The 18,680-nt window shown below is 57.5% G+C and overlaps 7 protein-coding genes across 7 annotated transcripts; 4 read left to right on the top strand and 3 right to left on the bottom strand.

Moving 5' to 3' along the window:
* Positions 1 to 109: 109 nt before the first annotated feature.
* Positions 110 to 1,366, bottom strand: GGTG_02956 (hypothetical protein; the record flags this gene model as incomplete). Its single annotated transcript, XM_009220734.1, has 1 exon — positions 110 to 1,366. One exon carries the CDS (start codon positions 1,364 to 1,366, stop codon positions 110 to 112), a length of 1,257 nt encoding a protein of 418 aa, XP_009218998.1.
* A 2,935-nt stretch (positions 1,367 to 4,301) lies between these two features.
* On the top strand, positions 4,302 to 5,713 carry GGTG_02955 (hypothetical protein; the record flags this gene model as incomplete). Its single annotated transcript, XM_009220733.1, has 5 exons — positions 4,302 to 4,579; positions 4,765 to 4,953; positions 5,026 to 5,301; positions 5,372 to 5,547; positions 5,666 to 5,713. The coding sequence occupies exons 1-5, from the start codon at positions 4,561 to 4,563 to the stop codon at positions 5,711 to 5,713; spliced, it is 708 nt and encodes a 235-aa protein (XP_009218997.1). The 5' UTR covers positions 4,302 to 4,560.
* A 1,264-nt stretch (positions 5,714 to 6,977) lies between these two features.
* On the top strand, positions 6,978 to 7,345 carry GGTG_02954 (hypothetical protein). The gene has a single exon (XM_009220732.1). It carries the CDS (start codon positions 7,116 to 7,118, stop codon positions 7,293 to 7,295), a length of 180 nt encoding a protein of 59 aa, XP_009218996.1. The 5' UTR covers positions 6,978 to 7,115; the 3' UTR covers positions 7,296 to 7,345.
* A 25-nt stretch (positions 7,346 to 7,370) lies between these two features.
* On the top strand, positions 7,371 to 10,266 carry GGTG_02953 (calcium-proton exchanger). Its single transcript, XM_009220731.1, has 6 exons — positions 7,371 to 7,673; positions 7,858 to 9,242; positions 9,318 to 9,455; positions 9,526 to 9,535; positions 9,636 to 9,683; positions 9,778 to 10,266. Exons 1-6 carry the CDS (start codon positions 7,664 to 7,666, stop codon positions 9,993 to 9,995), a joined length of 1,809 nt encoding a protein of 602 aa, XP_009218995.1. The 5' UTR covers positions 7,371 to 7,663; the 3' UTR covers positions 9,996 to 10,266.
* On the bottom strand, positions 9,999 to 13,415 carry GGTG_02952 (ATP-dependent RNA helicase DBP10). The gene is made up of 2 exons (XM_009220730.1): positions 12,977 to 13,415; positions 9,999 to 12,895 (listed from the first exon to the last, which is right to left on the bottom strand). Exons 1-2 carry the CDS (start codon positions 13,260 to 13,262, stop codon positions 10,326 to 10,328), a joined length of 2,856 nt encoding a protein of 951 aa, XP_009218994.1. The 5' UTR covers positions 13,263 to 13,415; the 3' UTR covers positions 9,999 to 10,325.
* A 173-nt stretch (positions 13,416 to 13,588) lies between these two features.
* Positions 13,589 to 15,471, top strand: GGTG_02951 (DnaJ domain-containing protein). The gene is made up of 2 exons (XM_009220729.1): positions 13,589 to 13,924; positions 14,025 to 15,471. The coding sequence occupies exons 1-2, from the start codon at positions 13,770 to 13,772 to the stop codon at positions 14,551 to 14,553; spliced, it is 684 nt and encodes a 227-aa protein (XP_009218993.1). The 5' UTR covers positions 13,589 to 13,769; the 3' UTR covers positions 14,554 to 15,471.
* Positions 15,472 to 15,949: 478 nt separating this feature from the next.
* On the bottom strand, positions 15,950 to 17,106 carry GGTG_02950 (hypothetical protein). Its single transcript, XM_009220728.1, has 2 exons — positions 16,717 to 17,106; positions 15,950 to 16,508 (listed from the first exon to the last, which is right to left on the bottom strand). Exons 1-2 carry the CDS (start codon positions 16,830 to 16,832, stop codon positions 16,415 to 16,417), a joined length of 210 nt encoding a protein of 69 aa, XP_009218992.1. The 5' UTR covers positions 16,833 to 17,106; the 3' UTR covers positions 15,950 to 16,414.
* Between the last annotated feature and the right edge of the window lie 1,574 nt (positions 17,107 to 18,680).

Here is an 18,680-nt window from a genome sequence, read left to right as displayed (position 1 = left end):
GAAGCAAAAAGGAAGAAAGCTATAAGGATAGAAGACCAGCCAATACTGGCCAAAAACAGCAGCGATACTAGGCAGAGCCCGTGATCCATGGGGGCGGTTTCGGTTCATCTTAGGCACGGACGTGGCCAGCATCACTTTCGCTGATAACACTCCCGACCTCGCTCCAGCTCACGGGGGTGGCAATACCGTCGTCCTCGTCATCGCTCACCACATCGTAGTAAACAGTGGCATCTTGGGTGTTGGCGGCAGGAGCGGTTGCGTTGCCAAGATCCTCGGATGAGCTGATGACAGAGACCGAATCGGTGGGCGTGAGCACTCCCTCGCTGATGAGCTCCGGCTCCGACATCGGGGCGGAAGGGGAGACGGGGAGCGGCGAGTAGAATCCGGGGTTGGAGTTGTGAGAATCCTGAGCCCATGCTTGGATGCTTGCATAGGCATCGCGATCCGTGTCGTCCTGGCCGGCGGTCATGTACTCATCCTCGCCCAGCTCGCGCTCGACAGTGTGGCTATCCTCGCTGGCGGGCTGCTGGCGCTTCTGCAGATCGAGGTGGGCAGCAGCATCGAACAAGACAGCGGAAATGTTGTGGTCGGCAGATGCGGGGAAAATGGCAGCGGAGGTCGGCATGTCGGCAGAGGTCGGCATGCCGGCTGTAGCGGGCTTCTGGACGGGGGAGGCGGGCTCGGTGGCAGTGGCGCTGTAGATGTCGGACATCTCGTCACGACCGGGCGAGATGATGTTGGGCTGCATGACTGGGTGTTGCTCGTCGAGTTCGATGCCGTTCTCGTCGGCGAAGGGGTTGACGGGAGTCCACGACCTGAACCCACGCACACCCTCGGGTCCACGGCGACGGAGAAGGCCCTCGTCCTCTTGTCTGGGGTCGGCACCGGTGTTGAACACGTAGGTTCCCTGTGGGCTAGATCGGTCGCGGTGCAGGAAGTCGTCAAAGGTTGAACTGTGGGTGGGCTTCTGAGGTACCGGGGGTGGCGTCTGTTGTTGCTGTTGAGGGTCCTTCTGGCTAGCTGCACCCTCCTGGTCCTTTTTCTGAAGCCGGAGAGAATTCCAATACATCAGTTCCTCGCGCTGCCTCCTCTTGGTCTCTTCGTCGGCATCGACACCGGGCTCCGCCCGTGACTGCATGAATCCCTCGGCATCTTCCGGCCTGTTGAATAAGGGGTCTTGCGGGTTCGGTCTCTGGTCGGGCTGGATGTTGTCGCCCAACGAATGCAGAGCGATGGCGATCTTGCGGCGGAGGTCATCGGCCATGCGCCTAAGTTCGGGGGACTCGTAAACAGCGATGGCAGCCGCCACGGCGACCGACACGGCGATGACGCCGGCTGAAAGGGCAGCTTGGTTAACTGGAGGCATCTCGGGGACCCAGGTGAAGCTACCTTGGTCGCAGTGGGGGGATGTACCGAGCCGAAGGGTGGGGCCGCAGTGCAGTGTGAAGGGGGCAGAAACCGCAACTGTGGGAGGAGAGGAAGAACAATTGTGAAAGGTTTGCAGCGGCCCAAGACTTTGCGAGCTGTGCTATCTTTTGCAAATGACAAAAGAAGGCAGCAAGAAAATACAGCCCAGTATCGACTGTTCTGGCCGTGGGATAGATACGCCATGAAAGGAGATGGGCGGGTGTGGGGGCAGGGATGGATTGCGTAGGCTTATTTCTCGCCACACTGTCCACGCCCAAGGCAGCAGACTTGTCGCCACCTGCTCGCCAATAGCCTGGCTCTGCCTATGAACACGCGCGGTTGGCCACGGGTGCACCACAAACCAGCCATGACAGTGCAAATCAAACCCGAGTAATCAGGAGGAATGCATTGTTTTGTGTAGCACCACTTGGTGGTTGTGGAGAGACTGATGGCCGTGCTTGCCCAATGATCTGGAGATGGAGACACTGGACCGTTATCCAGGAGAAGAGTCTCGTGTCGTACCTTTCGCTGCCAACGGGGACATGGTGCCCCAATACCGCCGAGCAAAAAAGCCCGGGTTGGTGGAAGAAAGCGCGATATTCCTGCTGGCGGGTGGATAAATGGTTGTCGGTGTAAAGAGTTCGATGCCGTCGCACCGCGATGTGCTGCTGGTGCAAATATGGGAGAACAAGAAGGACGAACAAAAGGCGAAGGAAAGAGGGCTAGGGAGGTCGCCTGTGGTGGCGGCAGGCAGCGGCAAGGGGCGGTGGCGGAGCGTCCACGAATCAATCAACCAGTGGAGTTAGAGGTCACGCAGCCACGCCCACTGCCTGCTGAGGGGGACGCAACTCAGCGCATCCGTTCGATGAGAGCTCACTGAACCTGGCGCCCCAAACATGGATCTTTCAGGCTGACGCAAGCGCCCACGCACGCCGAGCCTTGCAGATGGTTCGAGCCTCAACCGAAATCAAGCATTCGAGGCACAATTGATCTTTGTCGCGCTCATTGAGAATTCTCACATCACCCACAACCTTCCCATCCGAAAAGGATATGTACCACACAGCAAGCCCCAGGCAATCCTGCTTCTCTCCTCTAATATTTATATCACCAACTAATCGCTGTAGTTTATATCCCCCCCTGGTTTGGCTACTTTTACCTACCCCGTGCCAAAGTTTATAATACGACCAGAACATCGGTGCCGCGCTCTTTGCAAGATGAAGCCCCTCAGGCTCACCTCTCGGTCGCCTGCACCTTGAGTTGGCGCTTTCCAGTCTCAAACTGACGCGTTTACCCGAACGTTACGAGGGGCCTTGGCGCTGATTGATGGACAAAGGCCTTCAGGCGGGTGGACCCACTTATGTTCTGTCGCTTCGACTATAAATATAGATGCTTTCTCGGGTTATACATGGGATAGGTATCCAGAGGTATAGGCCCTGTAGGGTGCAAGGCTGTAGGAGCACGTGTGTATCACGTGGCCATGACTTGGGCACCCAGGGGGCCTGTATATAAGGGCTGGCCAAAGGCCAGCCCTCGGCAGACACATCTCTTTCCTCCTAATGCCGAATAGATGCAATTTTCACCTACAAGTCGGCATGTATCACTTCGGCGTTGGCCCTCCCAAAGAGGGCGCGTGGCAAGTGGCCGCGGGTGCTTTTGGCACCAGGGGAGCCTACCAACATGCTTAGAAATTCGGATGACAACCTAGAATAGGTTCTCTTCTATACAAAGGGTTGATCGCGACTCACGCCTTGGACGACAGCGAGGGCGTGGGCATAGAGAACCTGGAATTTCCAGTGGCAAGTACAAAACCCGTAATGTTAGCATGCTCATCGCTGTTTATCCGCATATGTGGGCATATAGGTACATGTAGCACCCATTGATTGATTGCTGTGCGTGCAAATGCAGGGTATACTTGATCAAACACTCGATTTGGCACGGATACTGTCTTCTACTATTGCTTTAAGGTACTCCAACTTTGCCAGAGATCGCATAACCGATAGATAGCGTTCAGTTTTGCCGCGAGCGTAGGGACCGTTCACGTCTATCTCTACGAATCCCCTCTTTTTCTGGATGACGAGGGGGGCACACATACCGGAAGGTTTGCAGCATACGATCTCAGGTGAGACTTGGCGTCATGGCCGAACGAATGGACTATAGTTACAGCAAACGTTCATGTCAACTTGTTGCAGAACGTCTTCCCCCGAAGCCACTCGAAGCTTTCTCCACACTCGGGGCCGCCCAAAGTCCCGGGCTCATCGCTCGGAGCATCGCATACATCGAACACAGAGAAGATAGCCTAGCGTCACTCCTGGGGCAAATGACGACAAAAACGGCCTTCACCAAGCCTCCTCCTCTCACTAGGAGGGATCCCCCAAGCCGCCAGCCTTCATCCAAAAGCCCGACGCGGCCGGTAGTCTCCTTGCGACCCGGGTCACGCACCCGCGCGGCGCGGCGGCCGCCTGGGTGGCTTTGACACCGGGCGATGGTGGACAGGGGCAGAGGACACCATTACCGGCCCGGAGTTCGTGGCGTATGCAACACGTGGGCTGATCAAGGGGTACTTCCACCCAGCGCACTGGGTTTGGCTTGAGACTCCCTGCAATGCAAGTTGCCCTATCTAGAAGGTAAGATGCCTGCTAATACCTGCTGGTTTACTACGGTAGCGTGAGCTGAATGCCAGGCACCCAGGTTACCATAGCACGGTCTGGTAAAACAAAAACGGGACACTTTTCATTTGGTGGTGGTATGCACAGGGGCAAAAATTGAAACGTGTTCCGGTTTTTTTTTGACCCGCCGTGTATAGTAGCGCGAGCTGAATACCAGGTACCCATGTGCTCAACCAGCCGCATTTACATATTATTGTATTGTTAACCCGCTTACACAAGGGACATGGAATGCTAGCCGCCTCCAATCACGCTAAAAAGGCCTAGGCCCTCAGCCACGCTACCTTGTTACCGCGAAAGCGAACAAGGCACCCAAATGAGGAAACCGTGAGTTCAGCTGTGTTGTTCTGGACCTCGACGACCGGGTCGCTGCCCTGCGAAAAGGAAGTGCCAAGTGAGCTCGCTTCAGTTCACCGCACCAGGAGACAGGAGCAAACATCGTACGCAGGGACATTCCCCGATACGAGACCTCACGGAAGGGATCTCGGTCATGGCGGCAACAGAGCGGCGTATGAAAGAGCAAGCCGGCCGCCGCCGAAGCCTCATGTGAATCTTGAGGTGGTCATCCCTCATCCCGACGTTCGCTCTCAGACAAACACCAGCACTGCCAGGTAGACAACAAGACAAACCACACCTGCCCACCATGAGTCCCCCCTGCTATCGCGCACCACGGCTCTGGTCGTCCTGGTCTCAGGAGCCCTGAGCTCTCCGCTCCTCGCCGATCGCGACCTGGTCTGCAACAGGAACAACCTGCTGCGTTGCTTCGACCCCACCGGCACGGCATCCAAGGATGTCGCAAGCAGGTCAGCGGCCACGGCCTTCTGCTCCAGCTACCTCAGCATCCCCGTGGTGATGGTCACGGCGGCACGACCACCTTGGGCAAGTAGGTCCACCTCCTCATGCTACCTGCCTCCCGGTAGACGCACAACGACCCGTCTAACTCTCTCGAAGCGAGTCTACGGCTTCGGTGGCCCAGACAGACGCCACCGTCACCATAGTCGAGACATCCACTGCTACCGTCGTCGACACTTCGACAATATTGACGACCACTACAGTGGCGCCGGCTGGCGGGCCGACGAAGCGCGCTGCTGCTGCTGCTGCTGCTGCTCCGCCTCCCAACTGCCCGGCACGGCCTACCCCGGCGGCTTCCCTGAGCCTCGCGTGCTCGTGTCTCAGAATCACCCCGTCCACCACGGTGGTGGCCGCTACGTCACAGTCGACCAACACTCAGGTGAGTTTTCCGTCTGCTCCTCTCCCCTTCTTCATGACCTAAAGGCTCACGTGCATCTTCCGTCCTCTAGACCGTGACCGAACACACGATAGCTTCGACGACTACCACGACCCCGGTAACCTCGGCACGACCACCACCACGACCAGTGTCAGCACTACCACCGGAGTGTCGTGCGCTGGCTTCGAGGCGACGGGCACGTTCATTCTCGCAAGCTCGCCCACCGCCGGCGAGGGTGTGATATACGCCGTACGGGATTCCCTTTCGACCTCAACCACTTTTATTAATTAAGCCCAGACATCACCAACGCCCAGCACTATACCCTGGACCCGGTATCGGGCGCCTTCACTGCCGTCTATTCATCCAGGTCTCAGACTGCGTGCTATTACCCACCCGCCACGGCATGGTACACTGAGTTCTTTTCGAGTAGCTACAAGGATGTCAGACTTGTTCTTGATCCGTATACTATCGCGGCCGCGGACTGTTCGATCGCCAGCGTCATGCTGCCGTTCCAGTACAGCGACAGCGGACTTTTAATGCCTACGCGTTCCGCGCGCGGATCTGACGGATTACAAGATGTACGCCATCTTCGTTTGATTCAGCGCTGCATCCCTAATAGAGTCTACGTCGGAGGGTTTGTGCGCGAATTGTTCCGCCTTGGGGGATGAAGACATGTGGCGGCAGAAGCAGGAGCCCCTTCATGGTATAATTGGTCGCTACCTTTCGCGGCAGATGCCAACATTACTAAATTACCTGTTCAGTTAATACCTTCGCTATGCAATTGTTATCTGACCGCTTGCTACACCTATGCTGGAAGTCCGCAGTGGAACCACGGGCAGCCAGCCCGCCTCGCTCCATTATTTCTTGATCCCGCCCTGTTGCGCATCTACTTATTTTGTAAATTGTTGGGGCTCGGAGGAGTGGGGAGTTTACTGAGTCCAGTGTACAGGTATCACATCAAAGTATCAGCCCCATTGATAAAGGTCAGTCCTGGTATCCATACAAACACTGCGTGTTGCGTTAACTAGATGGATTACATGTTATTTTTAGCGATGCAATCTTTGGTCCCCTCATGTGCAACTGTATAAAGCATGGCCGCTTAAATTCACCAAGGTAAAATAACTGCAACCCGCACGGGATGGGAAGTAGATGGGTTATGGGTAATGGGAACTTTCCGGTTGACCCCTGGCCTGGACGGCCTCCCGCTCTGTGTGGATCCTCCGTGTGGCTTCAGGTCGGCATGCGGAGGTTGTTACTCTTGTTTGTCACCCGCTTTTATTGCCCGAACCGAGTTTTCCCAACGCCAGCAATCCGCGCGCCAGTGTGGCTGAAGAGGTGAAGCGAGGCGCCAAAAGCAGAAAGTTGCACGCTGGATTGCTGCACGCGCTCGCGAAGCCGCAGTGGCATGACGTTTGGTCGTCATCGGACTTTTGACGGCCATGCCTTGGTTGGTTGGTGACGGTGCGGACTTTTGTTCTGAACCGAGGCGCAGTCAGAACGCGCGCCAAGGTGGGAGTGGCCGATCTGCCGCAAAGCTTGGCTAGCTTGGCACTGAATCGAGAAAGCTTGGCCAGAGTGGCCTCCGATTTTTGACACGACGACATGGAAATGCGCGTCTAGCGACACTAATTCCTGTCTGCTTTCTATGCGAGAAATCTCCAATAACTGGAAATGTTTTTTTTCGGGGACACGATAGATGGCACCCAAAGTACCTTCAAGCTTACTTAAAGGCAAAGGAAACATCGGGACTTTCTCACACCTTACTAAAACTAAAGCGAGGTAAAACTAAAGCTAGGCCAGACCAGACGTTATACCACATGAACGTGCCCAAGCTGCGCTGCACACCAACTGGATTGTTGGAGCTGGGATACGTCAGGACCACTGCCGCCTCGGGTGTAGCGCTGTCGGGCCTTGGAAGATTGACATGCAGGGGAGTGCAGGTGTTTCCAGACTGGTCGCAGTTGTGGTCCCCTGGCCTGATGGTAACCCGCAGGTAATCCGCAGGTAATTTGCATGGCCTCCCATATGGGAATTTGTATTAAACGAGTGGGTGCGCACCTCGTCGCGATTCATGGGCGGTTTTCCACCCATTGCCTCCCTTGCTCCTGCTCTACGCTTCTTCTACTTTTTGTTTGTGCTGGGTGTCTTCCGTCTCCTGGATTTTCTTACTTCTGCAGCCCAGCCACCTCGTCCAAACACAATGTACCACTGATGTCCAGTCAGTCTTGCAAGGCAGCAAGTAGCATCTCTCCACGGTGGCACCGCCAAGCCCAAGCCATACGACACAGCACAGGCGCCTCGACGACGTGCTGCCCTTTGATCTGCTCACACGGTACCACTCACTGCCAAGCGGCCATCTCCTGAAATGCCGGCATGTAAGTTGGACTAGTCATCAGGCCAGAAAATCCATTTCTCCCGGCGCTATCTTGCCCAGTTTCCGACTCGCATGCATTTGATCACGCGGGCGCGTCATCATGTCCTTGTAGAGGACCACACATTTGCTGCTTTCTCTCCCATGGCCCAGAAGTGTCGGCGAACTGACCATCACGATGCCTTCAGTCAACGCATACCGGATCAAGCGCCAGGCAAACCTCCTCAGTCGGCAGAGCGGCCCGTTTGCGCATATCCAATGGCGTAAAAAACAGAATAGCACCTTCCCCTTGGACGTTGAGCAAGGCCACGCTGTCACTGCGGGGGACAACGAGGAGGGCTCGTCACCCCTCACTCACATCAACTCGGCCCCTGCTGGAGCATTCTCTTCCAGGGATGGTTACAAGGAGAGAGATTCTGACAGCGCCGGCGCCGCCGCTGCTGCTACTACCGAGACTGCATCGACCGCACCGCCAGCCAACGACGCCCAGCTACGGAACCGGAAGCCCGAGATACCCAGGCTAGACACGGGCCTCGCCCGCAGCAGCACCGCGAAGCAGGAGGAGCCGGAGGAGGAGAAGCCCAAGAAGAAGGGCTCAAAGTTCCTCAAGCACGTCGAGCCCAAGGAGCCCTTCACCGTGGCGAACCAGCTGCAGCGCACCTTTCTCAACTCGTGGATCAACGTGCTGCTCGTCGCTGCCCCGGCCGGCATCGCGCTGCACTTTGCCCACGCGAGCCCCATCCTCATCTTCACCATCAATTTCATCGCCATCATCCCGCTGGCCGCGCTGCTCGGCTTCGCGACCGAGGAGATCGCGCTGCGCACGGGCGACACGCTCGGCGGCCTGCTCAACGCGACCTTTGGCAACGCCGTCGAGCTCATCGTGGCCATCATCGCGCTCATGGACAACCAGGTCACCATCGTGCAGACGTCGCTCATCGGCAGCATTCTGTCCAACCTCCTGCTCGTGCTGGGCATGTGCTTCTTCTTCGGCGGCCTGCGCCGCACCGAGCAGCACTTCAACATCACCGTCGCCCAGACCGCCGCCAGCCTGCTCGCCCTGGCCGTCGCGGGCGTCATCGTGCCGACCGTCTTCGACCGCTCCAGCAGCACCCCGGACCTCGACGTGGCCATGCTGTCGCGCGGCGTCTCGGTCATCCTGCTCGTCGTCTACGCCGCCTACCTCTTCTTCCAGCTGCACACCCACCATGAGGTCTTTAGCGAGGAGAGCCAAAAGGTCCCCGCCAAGCCCTTCCGCCGCCGCGGCAGCAGCGATTCCGGCAACCCGGCCCGCCACGGCATCGCCCAGGGGCTCGCCGGCGCCGGCCGCGGCCTCGTCGGCTCCGCCATCACCCCCGTCGACGCCCGCCAGAAGGAGCAACTGAACAACATGCTGATGCAGCCAGCGCATGATGCCGCAGCCGAGCGGGAGGCGGCCGCCGCGCGCGGGGGCGGCGCCGACCAAGACGACGAGGAGGAGCCGCAGCTGCATTTTCTGGTTGCCCTGGCCCTGCTTGCCGGATCGACGATTATCATCGCTTTCTGCGCCGAGTTTCTTGTGGACAGCATTGACGTAGGTGCTCTCTTGATGCCTTGACATGTTTCTGCCGCACCGACTTACTGACATGCCGATGCTCGATCTGTACAGTACGTTACTTCTAAGGGAGGCATCAGCAAGGAGTTCCTGGGTCTGATTCTTCTACCCATTGTCGGCAACGCTGCCGAGCACGCGACGGCAGTCTCGGTCGCCATCAAGGATAAGCTGGATCTTGCCATCGGAGTAGCTGTGAGTTACATGTACCCGTCTTCCTTTCCAAGGCTGAATGTGTTACTAATGCGATTGACTTCAATAATAGGTTGGCTCAAGTCAGTGTTCTTCTCTCCAAATCCCCCCATAATTCAGGACTTGCGTGATTCCGACAGCGATAAAACGAAATGGCAAGCTAACCCGAACCACCCAATATAGGCATGCAGGTTGCCCTCTTCTTGATCCCGCTTCTGGTCATAATAGGATGTGAGTTTCCGCGGGGTTTGATCTCCTGCCGCCTCACCCGCTTTTCCATCAGCCCAATGCCTGTTTACGGCCAAGCTGATACCGTGTCATATAGGGGGCAAGGGAATTGTTGCAATGGGGCTTAGCTTCGACATCTTCCAAGTGGCCGTCTTGTTCGTGTCCGTCCTTCTGGTCAACTACCTGATCGCGGACGGGAAGAGCCACTGGCTCGAGGGGATGTTGCTGATCTGCCTCTATGCCATCATTGCTGTCTGTTCGTGGTGGTACCCGACCTCCGAGGCTCACAATGGTGGCAACAGCGGTGGCGCTTGAGCAAGATTGAAGGAATCAGTGGACAGGGGCTCGTGGGGATTTAATTCTGCTTTTCGCACATACGCATAAAATACAGCCTGTAATAGATATCCCTTCTTACCCTGCCCCCTTCCTCTGAACTTGCGTCAGCAGAAGAACGCATACTCGCCCTTCCGGGTGTTGTATAGTAAACCAAGAAAGATAGATGGCCCCTCTTTTCATATCACAGCCGCATGTAGAGAGCATGGAGAAGTTCTAGTTTGGCAACAAAATCCGATTTTATAGGTGTCCACGATAGACTGTGATCTTGACCGTATATGACAGACGCTACCTCGTCGCACTCCAAGAACTCTATCTCTTGCCGCCCCTTTTCCTCGCCGGGCGTGCGTTCTTCCGCATCTTGAGCTCCTTGATCTTGCGGGCCTTGCGGATGTCGTCGTTGGTCTTGAGCTCGCGCGAGCTGCCCTCGCCGTCGCGGTACTTGCCGACGCGCTTCTCTTTGGCCTCGGCCACGCGCTTCTTGCGCACGTGGTAGTCGTCGCGGAACTTGTCGGCATCCTTGGGCGCGTCGTCGCGCTTGTGCTGGAACCGCCGGCCGCCGCCCTGCCCGCCGAGCGTGGCGTTGCCCCTGCCGCCACCGCCGCTGCCGCCTCCACGTCCGCCTCCGCCGCCGGGAGTGCCGCCCACGTGCACCAGGTTCCCCTTCTCGGCCTCGCCGACCCGGGGCAGCTTGCCGAGGCGGTTGGCCTGGCGCCACTTGTCGAAGCGGCCGCTCTGGAAGGAGGCGGCGATCTTGACGCCGCTCTCGCCGCGTATCATCTTGGACCCGCCGCGGCTGCCGTCCTCGTCGTTGTGGCGCGCCACGTACTTGCCGCTCTTCTTGTCCCAGCGCGTGGCCGCGGCTCGCGTGGGGACACCAAAGGTGGTCGACGACTCGTCGTTGGCCAGGTCCATGGCCACGTGTCGCGCCTGCTCGAGGAAGTTGGCCCCTCCCGAGCCTGTATTGACCCCGTAGCCGCGCTCCTCGGCCACGTTGGCGTGCCGCGGCGTGTAGGACATGAAGTGTTCCGAGTCCTTCCAAGAGTCCGCCCCTTTCTTGGCGTCGGCCGAGTTTGACACTGTGACCTCGAGTTCCGACTCAGGCTCGGACTCTAATGCCGCAAATGGAGCTTCCTCGTCCACCGAGTCCTCCTCTTCGTCTCCCTCGTCATCCTCACCATCACTACTGTCATCAGACTTCTTCCTGGACTTGCTTGCGCTCGCCTCTGCCACGTCCACGTCCCCGCCCCTGGCAACTTTCCTCACCGGGGCCCTGACTCTGAGCTTCTTCATTATCTCAATAGCCTCAAAGTTCGTCCCCTTCCCGCCACGGCCAATCTCAAACACAGTCTCCTGGGGCTTAAACCCACTGATTTTGGCGAGCATCTCAGCCCGCAGCCCTTCCGCGTCGTCCTCGGCAGGGCCAGTCCCGAACAACACGTTGGTCTGTGTCCATCCCTTGGACGCCGTCAGCTCGCGCGCACGCTTGGCGCTCGAGATTGAGGCCGCGATCTTGGTCCTCACGAACTGCTTGTGTGCCTTGGCGGCAACTGTGCGTAGCACTTGAGTATCATATGACTCCACGAGCGTCTTGTTGACCCACTCTACATTCGTCTCGATCGGCCACCGCTGCAGAGCACCTAGGACAACGTCTGATGCGAAGCTCGGCGGGTCACCCTCAGGGATCTCCTGACCTACGATCAGTCTCCTGCCCAAGAACAGCTGCAGGTCGAGGAGGTAGGGCGCATCGACGTCGCAAATCAGGTTGTAGCTCCAGCCACGTTGGCCCGCGCGGGCTGTCCGACCGACACGATGTACAAACACCTTTGGCTGGTCGCAAAAGTCGTAGTTGATAACGTTGGCAAGAATGGGGATATCAATACCGCGAGCAGCGAGATCCGTCACCACTAGGATGTTAGTTTTGCCACGGCGGAATTCATCCACCTGGATCTTGCGCGCAGTCTGGTCCAGTGAGCCGTAGGCATGCGACACGGCGAATCCGGCGTGGTTTAGTAGCGCACTGACGTATTCGACATGATGCTTTGTCGCCGTGAATATGATGGTCGAGTGTTCGGTTGGTTTCTCCTTGGGGTTTGGTCGATCAGGTCCTTGTCGTTTCCTCTTCTTACCCGCCTTTTCCGATTCATCCTTGAGCCCTGCGGGTGCGCCAGTCGGCATCTTGATGACGTCGTGCAAGATATGCAGCAGCGCACCCTCCTTCTCGCCCCCCTTGACCGAAAAGAACGCGCTCTCGAGATCGGGCGAGATCTTGGTTTCGGCATCGAGCCGCACCAGACTGGGCTCCTGAAGACCAGCTCTTGCGAACTCCACTAGGGACCTCGGAAGAGTGGCGGAGAAAAGTAGGGTCTGGCGGGACGGCGGTAGCGCGTGCAGAATTTCGGCTAGCTGCGTCGCAAAGCCCATCTCGAAAAGCCGATCAGCCTCGTCGAAGACGACGTATCTGATGGAAGATAGGTCGAGTGACATCTCGACCTTGAGATGCAGGAAACGGCCAGGGGTGGCAATAATTATGTCCGGGTTTGTCGTCATGAAGCCGAACTGGTCTTCGAGGCTGTCGCCACCGACAAGGAGCACAGTCTTCAAGTCTGTGCCCTTGCCGAGCTCCTTGACGACCTTGAGGGTCTGGAGCGCCAGCTCGCGAGAGGGGGACATGATGAGAGCCCTGGCGCCGACGCGGGCACTGTGGGCCCTCAGACGCTCGATCATGGGGACGACAAACGCGGCCGTCTTTCCGGATCCGGTCCTGGCCATGCCGACGACATCCCGTCGGTCGAGAATTAGGGGGATGGCCTTGCGTTGGATGGGGGTCGGAACGGAGAAGCCCTTCCTTGTGATGGCCTTGAGGAGGATGCCATTGAGACCTACAACAAAGCTCCAGTCAGTGTTATGAAGTTGCGGCTAGCTGGCCTTCCTTTGCATAGGAAGCGCGCGGCGCAACGTACCCATAGCTTGGAAGCCGCCTCCTTTCTTGGTTGATTTGCCCAGAATATCTTTTGTTTTCCGAAAGGAGGCGGCTTGCTGGAGCGCGATCAGCGCCTCATCTCCCCCCTCCCCGCCATCGTGGGCGCCGGTGAGTAGGGCATCAACATCGAAGTCGAAGTCGTCCGAGATGCCCAGCCCCGGCCTAGACTTTTTTGGGCGGGCCGCTTCGACGTCGTCGGTGAAAATGGAGCTCAAAATGTCGACCTCGTTCTCCGAAGGAGCTGGGGATGCGGCGCGGCGAGGCATTTTAATTGATTGTTTGTTATGGCGGTTGCATATTACGGCGTGCAGTGGTTGCCGTGTAGATTGTAGATCTGTTCCAACCAGTCGCTCCTTCGACGCTCGTTTTTGCTGCTGTTCCCAACGCGCTCATGCAGCTGCTCCCTTTTTTTTTTCTTTCTCCAGGGTCACTTCCGGCGGGGGACACATCCCTGCGCGACGCCAGATAAGGCGCGATAGCGCATTGTCTTCAGGTTAGGGTTGGCGGTGCTTCCCCACTGGGCAGTGCTGCGTCGGCCCCACCTTGCTGTGCGCCAAGAGCCAAGACCGAACCGAGCTGCGGGAACGGTGGCGCGAAGTTGAGGCTGGAAACTGCACCTGGCCGAAAAACGAACTACCAAAACGGCCACGAAGCGTGCAACTATCGCCCACCAACGAGAAGCCCGCCTTCCGACACTTCAATCGAATCCTTGCCTATACTGTAGAGCGATACAACTTCTTACTACACGCGCGCATTTTCCGTAAGGCCGAGAGATGTCCAGCGAGGAGAAGCGCCCAGAGAAGGGCGAGGGGAAGCCCGAGGAGAATATTGACGAGCGCGATGCGCTCGACATTCTCGAGTCGGAGACAAAGGAGGCAGAAAAGGATGCCGAGATCAATCGCATTCTGCAGTCATTCCGCCTGGACGCGTGAGTACCTCACAAGCCCCGGGCGAGGGGCATGCGCAAACGACGAGCCGATGCTCCACATGGGCTTGTACGTGCTAACAATCACTTATTTCTGCTCCAGATATGCCGTTCTTGGCCTGCAACCCGGCGTACCCGAATCAGACATCAAGCTGACTTACCGCAAGAAGTCACTGCTGATACATCCGGACAAGACCAAGAACCCCTTGGCACCAGACGCGTTCGACCGACTGAAGAAGGCACAGACTGAGCTGATGGACGAGAAGTACCGGACGCAGCTCGACGAGGCCATCTCGGACGCGCGCATGTTGCTGATGCGCGAGAAGAAGTGGAACGCCGACAGCCCCGAGACCCGCACTGAGGAGTTTAAGAAGCTGTGGCGCGAAAAGACGAAGTTTGTGCTCATTGAGAACGAGCACCGGCGGCGGCGACAGCTCAAAGGCCAGATGCAAGAGGAAGGCAGGCAGCAGCGCAAGGAGGACGCGGAGCTCGACGAGCGAAAGCGTAAGAGGCAACACGAGCAGGACTGGGAGGCCACGAGGGACCAGCGCATCGATAGCTGGCGCCAGTTCCAAAAGGGAAAGTCGGGCGACTCGGGCAAGAAGAAGAAGAAGCTTAAGCCCATCGGTTGAGGTCAGCCGGTATGCTGGAGACGCTGGTGCGATTCCTGTCCCTTTTTCTGCTGGAGTTTGGTCGGTGCGTATCCGCCCTCGTCACTGGAGTATGGTTGCGTGGGAGATATGAAATGTTCGTTTGCCAGAAACTTGGCGGGCTATGAGTCGGCGTCCGGTCCGTCCGGTCCGTCACAGAGAAGCTGTTTTGCAAAGATTTGTTGCGATCGGTACAGTCAAGCACGTGGATCCTGATATGTCCCGCCAAGACCTGACAATGCTTTTCGTGCCTCTAGTTCGGAGGGGTGATCCTCCAAAGCCCCCAGCAGTTATCTAAAGGAAGATATCGAGCCGCTCGGGGCAAGAGAATACCTGTATAGAGGGGGTATACAACGAGCAGCGCCCATGCGTGCGCCTCACTGTCGGCAGCCATCCAGACAGGGAAGATCTTAGTAGACGCATAGGTAAGTTGCAAGTAGGCAGGCATCTTCGCTTGCCCTCTTGGGAAAGAAAGGGAACAGGAAACGAAACAGACAAGTGGATACGTGGCTTTGCGTGCATTCTCGCCGCCCCTGGCGTGGCTCTGAAGGAATCACTGCTGAGACCGCCTTTCTACTGTTGATGCACTGCTGGAGGCACGTCCCGAATATCCGATGTCTTTTTTTCTTTTTTTTTCTCACCAGCATGCCCTGGCAGTCGGCCTTGTAATCTCGCGTGTGGACCGCCTCTGTTCAGATGTGGGATGACGTCGGATGGAAACGATGCCAGCGGGTTGTGGATTCGGTTTGCCTTGCAGGTTATTTGTTTTTCCCGAGTGCTGAGGCACCCGCAGCAGCAGAGGCCGTAGCCCTCCCAGTCCGTGCCATCCCGTCTGGTGCTTGTCAGCCCGCTCGGTGTCCGGACATTTCGCGCGCAACCCTCCTTGTGTGCCAAGGCCGATCGTAGCAGGGTCCTCCGGTTTCCACATCGAGCCGTGCCACGGTCAAGGGTGTAAGCAGGGCGGCCATTCATGATCGGGACCGCGGCACGCTCCACGCGCCGCGAGTCAGCGCCGGCACCTCGAAAGCGTTGATGGCTCCGTTGAGCGATGGGTCATGCACATACAGTATGGTCGAGTGCGTCCCGTGGTCCCAAGGACGGGCGAGGTCACCATGCCTTGCCTGCCACCTCGAGACTCGATCTCGTTGACGTGACAAGTGAGCATGGACCGGCCTCGTGGTGGGCGAGTGAGGCAATAATGGAGCTGGCCAAAACTCGCCCGTATCCAATGGATATGTGGGCGGTGAGAAGACCCGTCGTGTTCTTCGCTTTGTAACAAACAGGACCAAGGACCCCCATATTGTGGTATTCCCGCGTCTGCTCCATGCCCCCTCCACGCACTAAAGTTGTCAGCAGGATCTCGCGAGGATGGGTGGGTGGATGCAGAAGGACTTTGTGGCTGGCACGCCCGTCCCAGAATGGGAATCCCGGGAACCCGAGGGTCAAGCAGGTCGTGAAACGGATCAGGCCTGGTAATGAATTCATATTTGGATCTCGTAATGGACGCTTCCAACAGCCCACCCCGAGAACACCGTGTGTCTGCCCCATCCTCCTGTCGATGCGGGCAAAAAAAAAAAAAAAAAAAAAAAAAGGTAATTCGTGCAACCCGCACTTCTCAAAACAAAAAAGCCAAGCCCCCTTCGCACCGATTTGTTAAAACGCCAAGCCAACCGTAAATGCGCGCAGGTGTTATGTCATTGGTCTTCGCCCCGGCCCCCCAGACAAACCCCGGGAAGAGCCCCAAGCTTACGGGAGCGCGCCCTGCCAAGGAATTTCCTGCATCTTTCCCTCCCCGACAGCCTTTCCCCGACCGGCGCCCGCGGTACTTTTCCTGTCAGCCCGCCTATGCCGACTTGGTAGACGAGGCGCGAGAGCTGGACGACGAGACCGAGCTGGTAGAGCTGGTGGAGTTTGTGCGCGAGGCCTTGACGCGGTCACTGTTGGTAGAAAGGGGGCACTTTGGTCAGATTTGATGTCCAAGAGCAGGGTAGGTAGATGCGTTTTGCGTGGTAGGGCGTTCATCAGTGTTCCCGCAGAGGGTTTCCCGTTCGCGGTTAAGCTTTCTTGGCTGGCGATGACGCTACCTCGCCCTGGGGGGACTGGACATAGTGTTTGGGGAAGACGAGAAGGATATGGGGAACATACTATGAGGCGCGGTCTGAGTGGACGGTGCAGGCCCATTTCTTGCCACCAGCACTGATCTGGAACTGGAGAGGCTTGGCCTCCAGGATGCTCTTGACGTCGGTCTTAGCGCTGGGCATTTTGGCGAATTGTTTGTCTTTTCTGACTTTTTGTTGGGTGTTCTCGACCGTCGGGGCGGTATGTAGTGGTAATCGACTGCCTGGGCAGGTGTGGGTTTTCGAGGTCGACGTGAAAAGGCAAACGTTCTAGGGCAGGCCGAGCAGATAAGGAGGGGAAAGGGACGAGCGGTGCAGACAGGTATCTTCTTTCTATGGTTCTGTCCAAGAAGGAAGGTGATGAGTGGGCGGTTCGGGAGGGCAGCTGGGTGTTTATATATCCGGAATGGGAGGCTATTGAGACCGTGTATGTATACGTTCAATGTTATTAAGCTCCGCATGCTCGCCCCATACTTTGGATACACTCCCACACGGGCGCCAGAGAGCTTCATTCCATGGGGGTGGGGCAAGCCTTCCTTCCTTCCAGCCTGGAGTCTGGTTAGATCCCACCCGAGGCTTTTCCTACCAGTGTCGTGAGCGGTTTATTTTCCTGTAAATGGGCATGTAACCTGGCGGCGACCCTGAAACGCCGGCCCTTGGCGCGCACACGGATTCCGCTTTCCTCGCCGCCATGTCTGCGGTTACGAGGACATGCCTCCCCGGGTGTCTGGTGTCCTGCCAGTCCCGATGCTGATATCAGCTAGCGGGCTCGTCAAACCATGGACGTCAATCTCTGCGTCGGTGACACCTGGATAAGGAGGTACATCCCTATCTACTACGTGCCTGCCTAGGTACACATATAGGTACCTACACAGGAGCACGGTCATCGAGTCCGGGCTAGGACCGAAAGGAGGCATGTGCAAGCAAGTTGGTGTGGCGTAACCGCTCAACCCTAGAGGGAAACCCGAGGCAAGGCCATACAGGTTTCGCGGGTGAAAAGCAGGCCCCCTTGCTTCGTTCGCAGGCCGGTCCACCGACAGACCGACACGAGGCAGGTAGGCGTGGCAGGTTAGTCGATCCAGCGAGAGCCCCTTCTTCGAGTTCGGCCAACTGGCGGATAACGGGGCACCAAAAGGACGCCGGGGCGGCCAAACAGGGGTCTCATGTCTGCATTTATAAACAGGCAGGGCATAAGCCGCCCGTCCATGAAAGGAAATCCGCCCTGCGTGTGCGTGCCGATAACCAATAACGCAGAGTCGCAAAAACCGCTCACGCTATGCCCGCTACCCATCCAAGTCTCCGCATCCATCCTCGCCGGAGCGGAGCAATGGTTGAACCCCGACATCGATTTCAATTCCATTTGACGACTTGCCTGTTCAGATTGGACGGGGCCTCTCTGGTGCGACAATTGCATCTGGGCCTGTAGCATGACGAAGGAGAGCAGGATGGCGAGTAGCAAAGTAGTAGTCAAAAATCGAGGGGGAGTGTAGACCCGAGACGAGACATGGACCTCCCGAAAACGCCACGGCGGTTTTGTTTAGCGTCGGGGGCCACCATTCGGCACCATTCGGGCCTATCTCGATGCAGCAGAACAACGGCTGATGATGGTCGACGACGCGGAGACCTAAACTTTCCTAGACCTGTGCGGCGACCATGAAGACGGAGGCGGCACAGGACATGCACTGCATGCGTCCCCGAGCCAAACAAGCCAATCTCGGCGTTTGTGCAGTAGGTTTGCTGTGGCGGCACGCCCAGCCATCCTATTCTCGCAGCCCACGCTCCACGCCAGACGCCATCAGCGCGTGCCCACACTCCGACCTCCCGCCCACAAAACGGGACCCCGCATCGATGGCCATTATCTCCGGAGGCGGGCCCAGAGGTTTTTTTTAATTTTTTTTAATTTTTATTTTTTAATTTTTTATTTTCAGAATCCGGGGCACAGAAACCTTCAGGTGGCCGGTCGAGGCCGTTCAATCAGGCGACGAAAAGCCG

Source organism: Gaeumannomyces tritici (genome assembly GCF_000145635.1).
Source record: "Gaeumannomyces tritici R3-111a-1 unplaced genomic scaffold supercont2.2, whole genome shotgun sequence".
NCBI lineage: Eukaryota > Fungi > Ascomycota > Sordariomycetes > Magnaporthales > Magnaporthaceae > Gaeumannomyces > Gaeumannomyces tritici.
The sequence above is the reverse complement of the archived record's forward strand: the minus strand, read 5'-3'. Positions and strand labels throughout refer to the sequence as shown.

Bases quoted from the DNA above. Each gene is read 5' to 3' on its own strand.
- GGTG_02953 (XM_009220731.1), top strand. The intron at 9,243-9,317 runs GTAGGTGCTCTC...CGATCTGTACAG, and splicing joins TTCTTGTGGACAGCATTGAC to TACGTTACTTCTAAGGGAGG. The intron at 9,684-9,777 runs GTGAGTTTCCGC...CGTGTCATATAG, and splicing joins GCTTCTGGTCATAATAGGAT to GGGGCAAGGGAATTGTTGCA.
- GGTG_02950 (XM_009220728.1), bottom strand. From the start codon at position 16,832: ATGCCCAGCGCTAAGACCGACGTCAAGAGCATCCTGGAGGCCAAGCCT. The intron at 16,509-16,716 runs GTATGTTCCCCA...TTCTACCAACAG, and splicing joins CACTCAGACCGCGCCTCATA to TGACCGCGTCAAGGCCTCGC.
- GGTG_02952 (XM_009220730.1), bottom strand. From the start codon at position 13,262: ATGCCTCGCCGCGCCGCATCCCCAGCTCCTTCGGAGAACGAGGTCGAC. The intron at 12,896-12,976 runs GTACGTTGCGCC...GCTTTGTTGTAG, and splicing joins AGGCGGCTTCCAAGCTATGG to GTCTCAATGGCATCCTCCTC.
- GGTG_02951 (XM_009220729.1), top strand. From the start codon at position 13,770: ATGTCCAGCGAGGAGAAGCGCCCAGAGAAGGGCGAGGGGAAGCCCGAG. The intron at 13,925-14,024 runs GTGAGTACCTCA...TTTCTGCTCCAG, and splicing joins CAGTCATTCCGCCTGGACGC to ATATGCCGTTCTTGGCCTGC.
- GGTG_02954 (XM_009220732.1), top strand. From the start codon at position 7,116: ATGAACGTGCCCAAGCTGCGCTGCACACCAACTGGATTGTTGGAGCTG.